Here is a 14,853-nt window from a genome sequence, read left to right on the forward strand (position 1 = left end):
TGAGTTGACAGAGCACTTCTCAAATCCCACAGAGGACTGGCACTTTGTAAAGTATGTGGAAGGACTTCCCAGGTGGCCCATTGAGACTCTCGAGTTCCCAATGCAGGGGGCCCAGGTTCCAGCCCTGGTCAGGGAACTAGATCACACATGCCGCAACTAAGACCCAGGGCAGCCAAATAAATACGTTTTTAAAGTTCTTTAAAAATAATAATAAAAAAATTAAGTGTGTGTATGTTTCGGTGACATAGATTTGCGTCAGTTTTTTAAGTCATTGACCCCTTATTTTTCTCATTTTCGTCATTCTCAATGAGGGCAAACTTTTTTGACATGTTTATTTTTTAAAAATCTTTATTGCTTTTGTGATTATACAATAAGTATAAAAATTTAAGTATTATAAAATGTGACTTCAAAAAATAAATTTTAAAAAATTATGATCATTTTAAAATCTTCAAGGATCATAAAATGCATGGTTTAGAAAATTGGTCCTTTGTGATTCAGTCACACTCCATTCCACCCCCCAGGATTCCTCCCTTTGTGACAGTCTCTGCATGACCAGCACATGCTTGTGATACACACTCGTCACACTGGACATGGCCAAGCCACCTTCCTCGCCTGTATGCTTAACAGCCAGCTTCCCGCACCTCACAAAACGCCTGAAATTGCTACAGTGTTTTGTATTAGGTAGATGTGTAGGGTTGAATCATGAAATTAATCTGACCATTTCTGACCCATAAAAACAGCAATTTCCTATGGTTCAGCATCATGCCACAATCAGCTCTCTGGACATTTGGAGGGTTTCCCACTGTTTGCTGTTGGAAACAGAACAGCAGTGAATATCCTTGTATTTTACCCAAAAAGAGTCACAACTCTCAACCATTCAGCAGAGGCCTGAGGAGGGGGCACTGCATTGCCTGAGGAGTGGAGGCTCATGGAGCTGAAGTTCCCCGAAACCTGCCCAAGTGGCCAGGCAAGAGGGGAATCTACCTGATGGGGGACACTGCACTCACACAGGTGAAGCCTCAGGGCCGCCACTCCTGACCCCAGGCATCCTGGGAGCCCCAAGACTTGTCCTCTGGCAGCTGAGCTCGTGGAGGTCAGAAAACAGCTTCAGAAATGTGCTCCAACCAGAGTCTGTAGGATAATGTTTTCAAGTTTTTTCCAAGAATATTGGAGTGGCCAAAAAAAACAAGCACCTGAGACATCACTGGTGGTCCAGGGTGGACTCTGCCCGATGCAGGGAGCATGGGTTCAACCCCTCGTTAGGGGCCTAAAGGTCCCCCACGCTGCGTGAAGTAGCACCTGTTGGAAGGATGCACGTGCTCCCGGGGCCGAGTCACAGGCGCTGGCGGGCATGCCGCTTCCTCCGCGGTGCTGCTGGGGTGCAGTAGACCCTGCTGGGGTCACAGTGGAGTTTGTGGGTGGTCTTCTTGTGGCAGGCAATGTGGACTAACTTGAGGTTCTCCAAGGTGAAGAGCAGGCGGTAGAAGTACTCCCAGTCCACCTCTCTCCCTTCCGCATCGTGGACGGCCGCGGCCAGCGCGGGCACGACCACACGCTTCTTTTCTATTCTGTAAAGCAAGGTTAGGGACGTCATCTTCTGTCGTCACAATACCCCCGCCACCTGCCCCCATTTAGTTAGCGCCTCATCTACTGAGCGACTTCACTTTCACTTATCACTTTCATGCATTGGAGAAGGAAATGGCAACCCACTCCAGTGTTCTTGCCTGGAGAATCCCAGGGACGGGGGAGCCTGGTGGGCTGCCATCTATGGGGTGGCACAGAGTCGGGCATGACTGAAGCGACTTAGCAGCAGCAGCAGCAGCAGCATCTTCTGCTGAGCCATCAAGATTTGGCTGCTTCCAGGAGAGACCGGTGGAGAGAGTGAAGCTCTTCAGAGGAGCCGCCCTCAGACCATCCCAGCCGGAGGGGGATGGGCACTGGGAAAGGGCTCACCCAGCAGCCACCGATGCGCTGGAGACACCCCTTCCCAGACTGACAGGGGCACCATCGCCGTACATGGCCCCCGCCCACCAGGCCAGCCACCCAGCCATGTCACGTTGTAAAAAGTACATGGTGCGTAGTTAAAATACTGAGAAGTACGCTGGAAAAAATGAGAGTCAAGCATAGTCCCATCACACGAACAACAACATTCTACTTCCTTGGCTCATACTTTATCTATGTGCAAATTCACTAAAAAATTACAGGATGATATATGAACATTTTTTAAATAGAACCTTACAAACAAAGCTACAGTCACCTCCAACTACAGCCTTTAATCTCACTTCCCAGAGACAATCCCCATTAAGGGTCTGACATCTGCCTTTCCAGACCTCATCCTATAATCTTATCTGCAGACACGTGTGTCCATTTAGAACAACCATGACATCGCTTTATGTGACCCGATTTCACGTATAAACAACAGTTCAAAAGACCTCACGGCACCCAATGGAGAAGCTTGTACACTGATGAGATGGGGCCAGAAACAGCGAAGCTGGGGGCTCGGGGCCACTACACTGGCACAGAGGGCCCTGTCCCCATGCCAGAGAAATGCTGAGCACCAAGGAGGAAGTATCTGGGAATAAAAGAAAGAAGGTGGCTCCCTCTGCAGACACAGAAACGGTGGCTGGACCACAGGACTGTGCTGCACTCCACAGCCCACCAGGGTTCCAGTCCTGGTGGGGTCCCAGAGGCCTCGAAAGCCAGGAGGGGTGGGGCTGAGACCCCCGCCCTACCATTAGAGGAGGAAGAGAGAAGCTGCCAAGGGTCCGGGTCTTCCGGAAGAGGAAGGAAAAGCCTCTGTATGAATTACCAACCCCCGCTAATGGTCTGTGGGTCGGCCTGGCCCACTCTCAGGGCTGTGCTCTGCTGGTGGGCTGGCTGGGGGCTGGCCCTTCTCCCCACAGGGTCTTTCATCCTCCCTGCAGGTTGGGTTGGGCGCCCTTGAGTGGTGATGATGGCATTCAAAGAGGACGTACCCATGTGTGAGCCTGCACCAGGCCTCCCTGGCTCCGTGTCTGCTGGAGCAGGTGGCCAAGTAGATGCAACGTGGCGGTGGGAAGGAGGCTCGAGGTAAGGACACCCGCAATTGCTGTGCCCAGGGTGCCATCAGCACCCTGTGAACCTCCAGTCATGTGGAAAACCAGGCCCCTTGGCCCACCTCTCACGCAGACACACATCCAACTTCTACACATCCAACCACATACGGCTGCAGGTGGTATGGAAGCCGCCAGCAAGGAATCAACACGCAGTTATCTGACAGCCTCTGACTGAGCCTCACCACACGGGTAAAGGATGGCAGCTGTCAGCTCAGATGGGACCGTCTCAAGCCTGTGGGAATAAAAGAAATAACATGGCCAGTGGGACAGCCCTCAGACCAAAGGACATGTCGAGGTTGACAGGACGGGCCGGGAGCAGCAGATCAGGTTAAATCCAGCCGCGCATATCTGAGGCCACGTGGATCTGAGTCCACAAACATTCACACCACCACCATGCAGGCTTGGAGGAGTCATGAGTGACTGCGGCAGTGAACAGGTGCCAGGAGAGGCAGCCAGGAATCCGGCAGCGACTGAAGACACATGCTTACCTCTACACCTGGCTCAGACGGCAAAGAATCCGCCTGCAATGCGGGAGACGCGGGTTCAATCCCTGGGTCAGGAAGATCCCCTAGAGGAGGAAACAGCTACCCACTCCAGTATTCTTGCCTGGAGAATCCCACAGAGAGAGGACAGAGGAGCCGGGTGGGCTAGTGGAGCCTGGTGGGCTACATACAGTCCACAGGGTTGCAAAGAGTCAGATACAACTGAGCAACTAACACTAACACCAAAGGGTTCACAGAGCAGCCATAACATTGCAACGGAAATGACAGAGTCCTTAGACCCAAATAACAATACAGTTACCCAACTCACAGGAAGTGGCTAAAGCGGACTCCAACCTGAAATGTGTATGTTAGAGGACAAGAGAGATGCAAAGTAACTGATAAGCAAGAAAAACACCTCCAAAATAGAAAGAACAAATGAAAAATAAAAGCCAAATGAATGAAGTTAAAGAAGAGGCCAAGGACAGCTCTGAAGGGAGGGAGGGAAGTGCTTGTTTCAGAAGGAAGACCAGCCCCATGCTCCTGGGGCCCCTGCTTCAGGAGCGGGCCTTTGGGCCCAGAAGCCCTGCCCACCTGAAGCCCACCTGGACCCCTGCCCCGCCACCCAGCCATCATTCCCGGGACAGGCTGCAACCTGGTGCATGCACCCTCGTGGTGTGAGGGGGCCTGACGGTGGGGGAGGAGGGCAGACTCTGGAAGCCAGCCACTGCAGCCGCGTCCCAGAGCCCTGAAAAGGCCACCAGCTGGGACAAGGAACCTGGCCTGGGCTGCGGTGACACCGTCCAGGAGGGCGGACAACATATGCTGCACTGAGAGTCAGTTACTCCTCTGCGTTTCACTATTTAAACACATGGCTCGTGGCTTCAGCCCCACCAGTCGGGGTGGGCCTGTGGCCATATCTCAGGAAAAGAAGCCAATGTTTTCAGACCCTGGCTGCCTCCTGGTCAAAACCACATTTTAAATTAAAAGCCAGTACGTGTATCTACGGAGAAGACAATGGCACCCCACTCCAGTACTCTTGCCTGGAAAATCCCATGGATGGAGGAGCCTGGTGGGCTGCAGTCCATGGGGTCGCTAAGAGTCAGACACGACTGAGCGACTTCACTTTCACTTTTCACTTTCATGCATTGGAGAAGGAAATGGCAACCCACTCCAGTGTTCTTGCCTGGAGAATCCCAGGGACGGGGGAGCCTGGTGGGCTGCCGTCTATGGGGTCGCACAGAGTCGGACACGATTGAAGCGACTTAGCAGCAGCAGCAGCAGCAATGTGTATCTATGTGGATGTACATACATTTAGAGAAAGAGCGGAAATGTAACCGACGTGTTTCAGGAGACGTGACCCTGGCTCCAGTGTACAAGCCCAAAACATAAAAACATACCCTCAAAGAACCAGTGTCCAAGATGTAGAAAGAATTCCCACAAATTAATTAGGAGACCAAAGCCAGACAGAAAACGAGCAGAGGCGGCAACAGCCACTTCACAGAACACGAATGGCCGACAAACTCACGGACAGCCCACCTTCCTAGTAACCAGGCAAACGACCTGCAGCCAGAGAAGCTGCTCCCCACCCAGCAGGCGGGGAGCATGCAGAAGGTCCGACACCAAGGGGGGCAGGGCTGGGGCCTGAGGATTCTCCACCCTGCAGAGCAACCCGAGACTCGTGGGGGCAGACAAGGACACAAGGAGCCAGCGCCCCACGCAGGCGAGAACCCGAGGATGTCTTTATGCGGGGGCTCTGCCTGCAGGTTCTTCCGTATCTGTGCCTCTTTCGTATCCATGGATTCAGCCAATGCAGATGGAGAACTGTAGCATTTCCTACTGAAAAACCTTGTGTGTAAGTGGACCCGCGTGGTTCAAACCCCATGTTGTTCAAGAGTCAACAAGAAAAGCGTCTCGGTTAAAATAGTAAAATTTTCCATTTCTTTTTTGAATGAGCTGATGTACACATAAAAGCGATCCTGCCACCCAAGACGCACTCACACTGGCTAAAGCGGGAAACGCCCTGCACATCACCGCCCAGTCCCCCCACCCCCCGCCCTGGGACAGGCAGGGATCCCACTGGTGCCAAACTGACTGGGCCCTCAGCTGCCGACCACCAGCTTGGCCCACTGGTGGGATCTGGGGGTGGGCGAGGGGGCACGGAGGGTTGCACTGGTATGGATGGGGACCTGAGCCACCACACTGAGTGACAGCACCACGCAGGTGACAATGGACATCCGTGGGTCTGTGATCCACGAGCTGAGTGTGTGGAACACCAGGCGGCCATCAGCCCTGGAGGCCAGGCAGGGCCAGGCCAGCAGGTGCGCTGCAGTCTGTGCCCACACCCCCCACACCGCGCACTCACACATGGTCCAGGTTCCAGGTGCTGAAGAGGACACGGCTCTCCCGGTTACTGTAGGGGTTGATGGAGTGTCTGGAGGTACAGTCGTCCACGTCAAAAGGACCCTGGATGGAAGAGAAGAGGTGACGGCCCTGAGGCCAAAGAGCCGCTCCCCCAAGTCGGGGGCGCCCCAGTCGGGGATCAGGCCCTGTACATGGTCTGTGCTCAGGAGGCAGATACTCTGTCCTGGCAAGGCACCCCACTCCCTGGTGACCCCAGTAATGCACTGCATCTGCAGAGGGGACCAGTTAACCCGTCAGCCGCCAGGAATGCCAGGCTCCCTACCGTGTACCTCCTGTGCCCGCAGCCCTCCCCACACCGCTCCATCACATGGCTGCACCGTTTCTGCCTCCTCTATGGCATCCCAGCATTTCCCTGTTACCTGCACAGGCTGGGCCACGCAGACGCACTAAAGCGTCACCTCCCCCTGAAGCCCCAGCTGCACCCCACCCAGAGACCCCGGCACCCTGAGGGCCCCCACAGCCTCTCTGCAAGAAACCCACCACCCAACTCGCTCACAGGCCTTCGACCCAGAGCCTGCCCAGGCTGGGGTGGAGGTGCTGAGGTGGAAGTGCTGGTCGCTGTCCCTGCCACACATACTGCCGGGCTCAGGTCACACTGCCCAGGAGGGAGTGGTCAGGTGAGAGTGACGTGAAGCCAGGTGGGAAGGAGCAGTGTCTGGGTGCTTGGGACATCACCCTTGGAGGGGGCTGCCTGAGGGGGGACAGAGGCACGGGGGGCTATGGGGGGGAGACTGGCCCCCTGCCAGCGGCAGGGAGGGGCTTTCACTGCAAGTGCTACATGCAGCTCACGTCCACCCACAGCTGGCCTGCAAGCAGCAGCACACAGCAAGCAGTGCCCCTGCTCTGTCCCCACAGCTCAGAATGCTGCTGCAGCCGACGCCGCCAGGGCGCCAAGCTCTACGAGTGCCGAGATGTCGCATCCGGCCACGACCCTGAATCCGGGCGGGCTCTCTCATCCGGGCTTTCCCACAGGGCAGACCACGCGTCAGCCACCACCCAAACAAACACCTCCCTCCTCTGAGGCCAGGACAAGGTCTCTGCTCACAAGCAGTCGTGTTCTGACCCCTCCCTGCACAGGCATCACGTAAATTCGTCAGGAAGGCAGGTTCTCAGGCCCTACGACGCTGCTGAACAAAAACCCTGGGAGGGACCCAGCCGTCCTCACAAGGCCTCCAGGGGTTGCAACGCCACTGGAATCTGGGAACCACCAGTGGGGCTGACCACTCCCTCACCCTGTGCAAGCTGGCACCCGAGGGCTGCCCCAGCTCACCAGGCCTTGGCCAGGGTAGCCCAGGATACACTCATGGCTCACCTGGCAGGAGAACCAGCCTTCGGGGGTGCAGAGCCGGCGGCCGGCCTTCGCCCCTCGGTCGAAGTAGCTGCTGTTGTACTGGGCAGCCTGGAGCTTCTGCTGCATGGAGCCCACGAGCCGCAGGTACTCCTCACGAGCCTCTGCGCCCACCAGGGAGGCGCCAGAGGTCACCTGGAGAGGCAGGGGCATCCCTGAGCACTGGCCACACATCGTAAAACCCACTGCTGCCTGGATCCCAGTCCACTGAATGCCACGGCCCTCAAAGACCCTGCCCCCTTGGGTCCCAGCAGGGCCCTGAGATTGGGGGTTCTGAACTCTGCCCCCTGAAGTCCCAGCAGGGCCCTGAGGTTGTGGGGGGGGTCTGAACTCTGCCCCCTGAAATTCCAGCAAGGCCCTGAGGTTGGGGGTTGTGGATCCTGCCCCCTGGAGTCCCAGCAGGGCCCTGAGGTTGGGGGTCAGAGCTCACACCCACCATAACTGTCTGACTCTGGAAAGTTCCTCTGGGCCCATGAGACGGAGCTTTGGTCACAATCAGACAAACTCAAGCTCCGGGTACACTGGCTGCTCCGTCTCCTGAGCGCTACCCGGTGCTTTGCGGCAAGAAACCGGAGAAAAAGGGTGCAGGTGAAGTGACCACCACATCACCACCCACTGGAGTGCAGGTGAGGACTCGCACCCATGGGTCCACACTGAGCACCAGGCAGAAGCAAGGGGACCGCCTGGCCCAGTGGGAATGACAGCAGGACAGCAGATGGCTCATCACAGAATGGGGCTGGCACCCAGCGGGGCCTGTGGATGATGCCCTGGATCACCCATCAGCCAGCGTGGGAAGAGCACTTCACCAGCAGAAGGAGCCTGAGGGTGGCTACAGTCAGCAGGGGTGGAAGCAGGGACGAGGGGGAGCTGGGTCAGGCCCCAGGGCCTCAGATACCCTAGCCCTGAGGTTTCCTTTGTGCTCTCAACAGAGCACGTGTGGGCAGTTCTGCACCGCGAATGATAAACTCTAGTCCAGGACACACAGCCGGGAGCAAGGTCAAGGTGTGGGGGTAGCGGGTGGCCTGCAAAGAATGGAACATGACACCTCCTGGCTGACATCCGACCATGAGGTATAAGGAGCAATGGCAGGGGGCTCCCGGGGCAAGCAACTAACTCATTGCTGGCTCATGTTCACCTGCACCCACACCTGCGCCAGCCCTCACTCCTCTGACATCCACGCCGGTCCTGGGAGCCAAGTCCCAGAGGCAGAACCGGCTTCCTAAACCTGCCCAGCACACCAGGACCTACTTCTCTCAGGTAGCTCCGGATCCGGCTCTCGCAGCTGTATCTCAGATAGCCAGACTTGCTCCTAAACCGGGACTCCAAGCCTGCCGGAAGGAGAGACAAGACGCCTGGAGCCTGGGGCTGTGATCTCCTGGGAGGGGCGGACAGGAGGGCTCTTGACTCGGCTCCATCTAGAAACGTTCTGATGGGAACCTGCTCCTTCTGCAAAGGAAGTCATCTCTGGTCCACCAGCACAGAGCACCTCAAATGCCACCGGGGAGCCGCTCTCCCAAGGGGGCTGCTCCACCTGGCTCAGAAGACCAGTCCAAAAGGTGAGATAGGACCAGGTGACTGGATAAAGAAGATATGGTCCACCCATGAGATGAAATATCATTCAGCCTTAAAGAGGAAGGGAATCCTGACACCTGTCTCCACACGATGAACCACGAAGAGGTTATGCTGAGTGAAGAAGGAAGATGCATGAGCTCATTCATACGAGGTCCCTGAGGAGTCATATTCCAGGGACAGGAAGATGGGGGACCAGGGGCAGAGGAGAGGCGGGGAGTGATGCCCACTGGAGACAGAGCCTCAGTTTGGGATGAAAACCTCTGAGAACAGGTGGCAGGGCTGCTGCACAACACTGGGAATATATTCAATACCAACGAAGAACTAAGTGCCCAAAAATGGTGAAGATGGTGAACTTTACTTCATCACGATTGAAAAATAAAACTGCCAACCCCAGGGCTGCCTGGAGCCTGGCCCTGTGCTTGGGAAACCCCTGGATCTGGGAACTGACGGAGACCCCGGGTCTCAGAGAGTCAGTCCCAGGGAAGCCCTCCACACCCGCTCCCTCCAGGCCAGAATCCATGAGGTACCTTCAAACCACGGCGGGTCCTCGGCCCTGGTCTCGGCCGCGATGTTCTCACTGACGGTGCCCAGCAGGTCGGCCAGCAGCTTCTGCCGCAGTGGGGCCCGCTCGTCCCAGAGCAGCTGCCGGGCGGCCTGGATGACACCTGCGTGCGGCTCCTGGAACACGCTCAGGAAGCGGCTGATGTCACTCACGACTGCCACCAAAGGGGACAGAGAGGCCACCAGGCCTTGGAGCACGGCCTCTGGGAAATCGCCTCCTTCCCCTGCCCCGACAGCCACCAGCCCAGTGCTCCAGGCCTGGGGCCTGGCCCCCCACACTTAAGGTGACAGTGGGAAGGACAGAAGGGGAGGACACAGGAAATGAAACACACCAAAGGGAGTTGCTGCCCTTCCCCCTTGGCCTTCCCTCCTCCAAGTGAAACCACCTGGTCTTGGGCCCTCATTTGAGGCCTCAGGCTCCAGCTCATCCCTTCACTATTCAGCTGACTCCCCACCTTTCCACACGCACCCGAAAGCAGCCAGCCCTCCAGGTAAGCGTGAGAAACTAAGGGCTTCTTCATCCTATAAGCAGAAGTCCAGACCCACAAGAGGAACAGGCCCCACAGCGGTTTGGGTCATTTCAGGGACTTGGGGCTGCTCCGAGTTCAAATATCAATGTGATCCACCCTCCACAGGCTAAGCAAGAAAAGCCACGTGATCATAGCAACTGGTGCAGAAAGACAGAGAAAATCTTCAAGACCTAGAGCTTGTCGAAAAAGTCTCAGACCGAACCACAAAAGTATATGTACAGACACATAAAGGGGCTTCCCTGATGGCTCAGTGATAAAAAATCAACCTGCAATATAGCAGATGCAGGTTCAATCCCTGGGTTGGGAAGATCCCCTGAAGAAGGAAATGGCAACACACTCCAGTATTCTTGCCTGGAAAAGTCCATGGACAGAGGAGCCTGGTGGGCTATCTAGAGCTGGACATGCCTTAGTGATTAAAATAGAACAAAGAAAGATAAAAAGGGACAAGTAGGACTTCATCAAAAGTAAAAATCTCTACTCCATGTATAAAACCTGGTTAAGAAAACAAAAAGACGAGCTGCAGAGAATCTATCTGCCAACCACACGTCTGACAGAGACTCACGTCCAGAATGGACCAGGGGAACCCGCAAGACTCAAGCAGGAAAAATATCCAGCTACATAGCGGACAAAAGATGCTCCACGAGAAGGTTTACAGGTGGTAAATCGGCCCAGGAGAAGATGGCCAACACCATCAGCTGGGAGGAACATGTGAATCCAGACACCACCACACGCCTGCCGGAGTGGCTAAAGCAGAAACAGCAACAAGGCCTGGTGAGGCCACAGGCGCCTGCTCCTGTCCTTGCTGCGGAAATAAGCCAGAACCGCAGCTCTGGAAAGCAGCGTGGGGCTCCTTCCTTTTCTTGGTAACGTTATTCAGATTTAATTCTCTAGAAGGATAAGGCCCGACGGAGGAAGGATGCTCGCCACACCATACATGTCACCTTCACTGCTACAGCAGAGTCCCAGCCAAGGGCCGAGGCCACATCCACATTCCTGTCGGGCCTCTCTCTCTCCCCACCCTTTCAGCAGAGGGGGCAGGACAATCTCAGTCCTCGGAGCTCCACTGCCTTCCCACAGCACCTGAATCGGAAGCCCCTTTCTACAGGGGCCAGACAACCCTCCAGACAAGCCATTTCTGGCCAGTGGCTTACGGCTCCATAGTAGCACTTGTCACCCAGCAAAGACTCCACTAAAGACCCACCTCCAAGGGCACTGGCTCCAATAAGGCAGCGCCAACAGGAACCTGAGGATGGATGGGTGTCCACAAACCCGACAGAGATCAGACACTGAGCGTAGAGTCAGTCACCTGCCCGTCCCTTAGAAAACAGATTAAGGAAATGTTTACCGACTGAGACACAGGGGGTCGTTCGGACTTCTACATAAGTTAACTTGAATTTAATGCTGACTAGAACAGCCTGTCTGTGGTAAATCGTACATACGGTGTGCATCTGCCTTAATTATTAAAGAAAAGGGTGCACTGACCAGAAGTAAAGCAAGTCCATGTTAAAAGTAAAGATTGGGGAATTCCCTAAAGATCCCATGGTTAGGACTCTGAGCTCTCACTGCCAAGGACCGTGGTTCAATCCCTGGTTGGGAAACTAAGATCCCACAAGCTGTGCAATGCAGCAAAATAAATAAATAAAGTTTAAATGCCCCTGTTCCTGGGACGCCAATGATGGTTACTCCTTCGATGGTCAAGATTCTGCTGGTGCCAAGGCCATGCTGATGCTCTGTGCACATGCTGATCTGCTGTTTCTGAACCCTTAAGAGAATGCATCCTGACTTGTTTAACAGTCTTTGTCCTGAAGACACAAAACTGTGCTGAAAACCCTGCTTCTCCGGAGCAGATACTCGGAGTGATCTTAGAGACTGTCTTCTGGGCTACATTCTTCAGTTTGGCTCAAATAAAACTTTTCTATTCTTATTATTGACTGTTTATTGATTATTTTGGTCAACAAAGCCCAGTAAACAGGACAACCTTGCTCTCTGGCTCTGCTTCTCCTATAAAACTGGGTAGCCTCCAAACCACAAAGCCCACTCTCTGCCCTTAGGAGTTACTGCTGCTGCTGCTAAGTCACTTCAGCCGTGTCTGATTCTGTGCGACCCCATAGATGGCAGCCCACCAGGCTCCCCTGTCCCTGGGATTCTCCAGGCAAGAACACTGGAGTGGGTTGCCATTTCCTTCTCCAATACTAGGACACCTCAAATGAACATAAATAAAACTAAAGGAATTTCCTAAAGAGACACATACAACAACCAACTGGACAGGTGGGCTCCTGGCCAAGAGGATGGACAACTCAGCCATCTGAGCAAGCTCTGCCTCCAGGGGCTTCTTCCTTTAGGGTCCAGAGCATGGGGACCCTCCCTCCCAAGGCTGGCATCCCCTAGCAGAGCCTCTGCACCTCCATAACCACACCCACTTCCCCATCAGTCTCCAAGATCCCCAACACTTACAGCCCTGCCAGTTCTGGCCGGCAGTGAGAAGCACAAGCTCTGAGTTGTCGGGGGCACTCCAGAAGTAATCTCCAGTCAATTCCGTGCCATCCTCATAGAGACACAGGCGGGAACCAGGGATGGGGAGCTGGGGAGAAGAAGGAGGTGAGATTGGGGTGGGATGCTCACTTCCTTGGTCTCAGGGGGGCCCAATCTTGGGGTGGCCAGCTGAAGTCTTCCCATCTGTAGCCCTCACAGAGAACAAGAAGGAACCATGTGGTAAAGAATCCTGCCAGAGATGCAGTCTGCACATATGGAGAATATCCATCGAGGGCCCCTACTGTAGGTCATTCTAAGAAAGTCACAGAGATGAATATACACTGGTGACCACTTTGCAGGATTCACCACTCAGACTCTTTCAAACAAAGCTCCCCTAAGGCACTTTAAAATTCAAGCCCGTTTCCAAAAATGACGCTTGACTGCACTAAGCCTGTAAATATATCCCCATCACCGAGGCACACGGCCTGACAGGTGTTAGCATGCAATACCTATGGCTCAAGTCTCTCCCTGGCACTGATTAATTAAGGAGAACCTTACTGAGCAGGACTCACTGCCTCTGCCTACAGAAGTGTGACCAGCTCACGGGACTGTGAACCTGCTGAGGTTTACTCCTTTGCCATGCCACATTGATCCATTTCATAAGTTTTCATACCCAGTTCCTTCCCTCCCCCTGTGCCATGCAAGTACGCACTCACCCAGCGCTGGTCTAGGCCCAGGGGAGGAAGTTAAGACAACAAGGGTAGGAAGGATGGCTGAAATCCCTAGAACAGTAGTACCTAAGGACCATAAGAGGCCTCGGAACCTGACCCTTCATGTTACCCCAGGGAAACCAAGGCAGGGAGCATGTGAGCCATGAGCCGATGGGCACCAGAACCGGGTCCCTGGGCCTCAGGCCAGAGTTGTCCCGAGCCTGGCAGTTAGAAGGGAGGAGAGCCATCCCAGTTCTCTCCAAAGTTCCCCTGCCCTGACCTGGCCCAGGAGCTAGACAAGGCACTGGGGACTTCTCCGCAGCACAGGAAATGAGGATCTCTGCAGCCCAGACGTCTCCCACATCCCTGGTTTGGAAGTACAAAAGCAGTGCCTCTTATTCTCCCCAGATGTCTCCCAAGCAGGTGGGCTCCTGATCGCAGGGGCAGAGGCTTCACTCACTCAGGCCGTCTGCTGAGACCGGGCACCAGGACCCAGAAGCCTGGAAGGACCCCAATCACAGCCCACCCCCTATCACACACACACCCGTCCCCGCAGTGCCCACACCATCAGAGGCTCGGCTAAGAGGCTTTGGGTGGACCTAGTACTGGGTTGTGGAGAAGGCCAGTGGCACCCCACTCCAGTACTCTTGCCTGGAAAATTCTATGGACGGAGGAGCCTGGTGGGCTGCAGTCCATGGGGTCCCTACAAGTCGGACACGACTGAGCAACCTCACTTTCACTTTCATGCACTGGAGGAGGAAATGGCAACCCACTCCAGAATTCTTGTCTGTAGAATCCCAGGGACGGGGGAGCCTGGTGGGCTGCCGTCTATGGGGTCGCACAGAGTCAGACACGACTGAAGCGACTTAGCAGCAGCAGCAGCAGCAGTACTGGGTTGGGTTTAAACACCAGCCTTTCCTTGGTGGCTACAGCAGATTACTCAGTCCCTCTGTGCATCAATTTCCTCATTTGTGAAATGGGTGTGAGCACCCAGTTCAGGGCAGGGCACCTGAACGCCACCAAAGCCCATGTAAAGGAGCCCGGACAGAGCCCAGGGTGGGCACGTGGCCATCGGCAGTGGTCAGGCTCAGGCTCTCTGCCCAGAGATGGTGGACAGCGTCCCCTCCCACTGTCAGGACTCGGGGGCCTACTGTGTGGCTTGGGGCAGCCTGAGCTCGGCCAGTCCCGACGCCGCAGGACGATGGGTCAGCACGGTCCCATCCTGCAAGTGGAGGCTCCCACCCCGCGGCCCCACGGGGCACCTGCAAGCGTTGGCACCCCTTCCGCAGCACTTCCTCGCAGCTCCTGCCCGCCACCCCAAACTTCTTCTCGCTATGCAGGGACCGCAGCTTGAACGTCTTGGGCTTCCGGAGCACCGCCGACATCCTCAGAAACTCTGGCCCCGCGGGCGGCACCTGCTCGGCGGATCGCACTGGTGTCCACTCCAGGTGGTCTCCACTTCGCGAATCAAGGCCGTGCGCCGCCCTCGGAAACTACATTACCCAAAAGGCCAGGAAAGCGGCGGCGCGCCCCCGCCTTGTGCGCAGGCGTCGCCGCCGGAAACTTCATTACCCAGAAGGCCAGGAAAGCGGCGGCGCACCCCCACCTTGTGCGCAGGCGCAGCGCGACGGGGGCGGGGTCGCGCACGCGCGGAGGCCCGGG

At 55.6% G+C, this 14,853-nt stretch overlaps 1 protein-coding gene across 13 annotated transcripts; it reads right to left on the bottom strand.

Annotated features, from left to right (window-relative positions):
* Positions 1-330: 330 nt before the first annotated feature.
* DFFB (DNA fragmentation factor subunit beta) lies at positions 331-14,767 on the bottom strand. Of its 13 annotated transcripts, XR_011560837.1 has the most exons (9): positions 14,454-14,767; positions 12,464-12,590; positions 9,446-9,634; positions 8,595-8,674; positions 7,311-7,481; positions 5,940-6,040; positions 2,976-5,413; positions 1,725-2,101; positions 1,552-1,568 (listed from the first exon to the last, which is right to left on the bottom strand). XR_011560837.1 is itself a non-coding variant. In XM_070768327.1 (8 exons), the coding sequence occupies exons 1-7, from the start codon at positions 14,574-14,576 to the stop codon at positions 1,766-1,768; spliced, it is 879 nt and encodes a 292-aa protein (XP_070624428.1). In that variant the 5' UTR covers positions 14,577-14,763; the 3' UTR covers positions 1,376-1,568; positions 1,725-1,765. The 13 variants fall into 13 exon arrangements, 7 of the variants coding, with proteins under 7 accessions (XP_019831815.1, XP_070624428.1, XP_070624429.1 ...); XM_070768327.1 differs by lacking the exon at positions 2,976-5,413 and having other exon boundaries at positions 1,376-1,568; positions 1,725-1,853; positions 14,454-14,763; XR_011560840.1 differs by lacking the exon at positions 1,725-2,101 and having other exon boundaries at positions 1,430-1,568.
* Positions 14,768-14,853: the final 86 nt, after the last annotated feature.

This window comes from Bos indicus, chromosome 16 (assembly GCF_029378745.1).
Source record: "Bos indicus isolate NIAB-ARS_2022 breed Sahiwal x Tharparkar chromosome 16, NIAB-ARS_B.indTharparkar_mat_pri_1.0, whole genome shotgun sequence".
Taxonomy (NCBI): Eukaryota; Metazoa; Chordata; class Mammalia; order Artiodactyla; family Bovidae; genus Bos; species Bos indicus.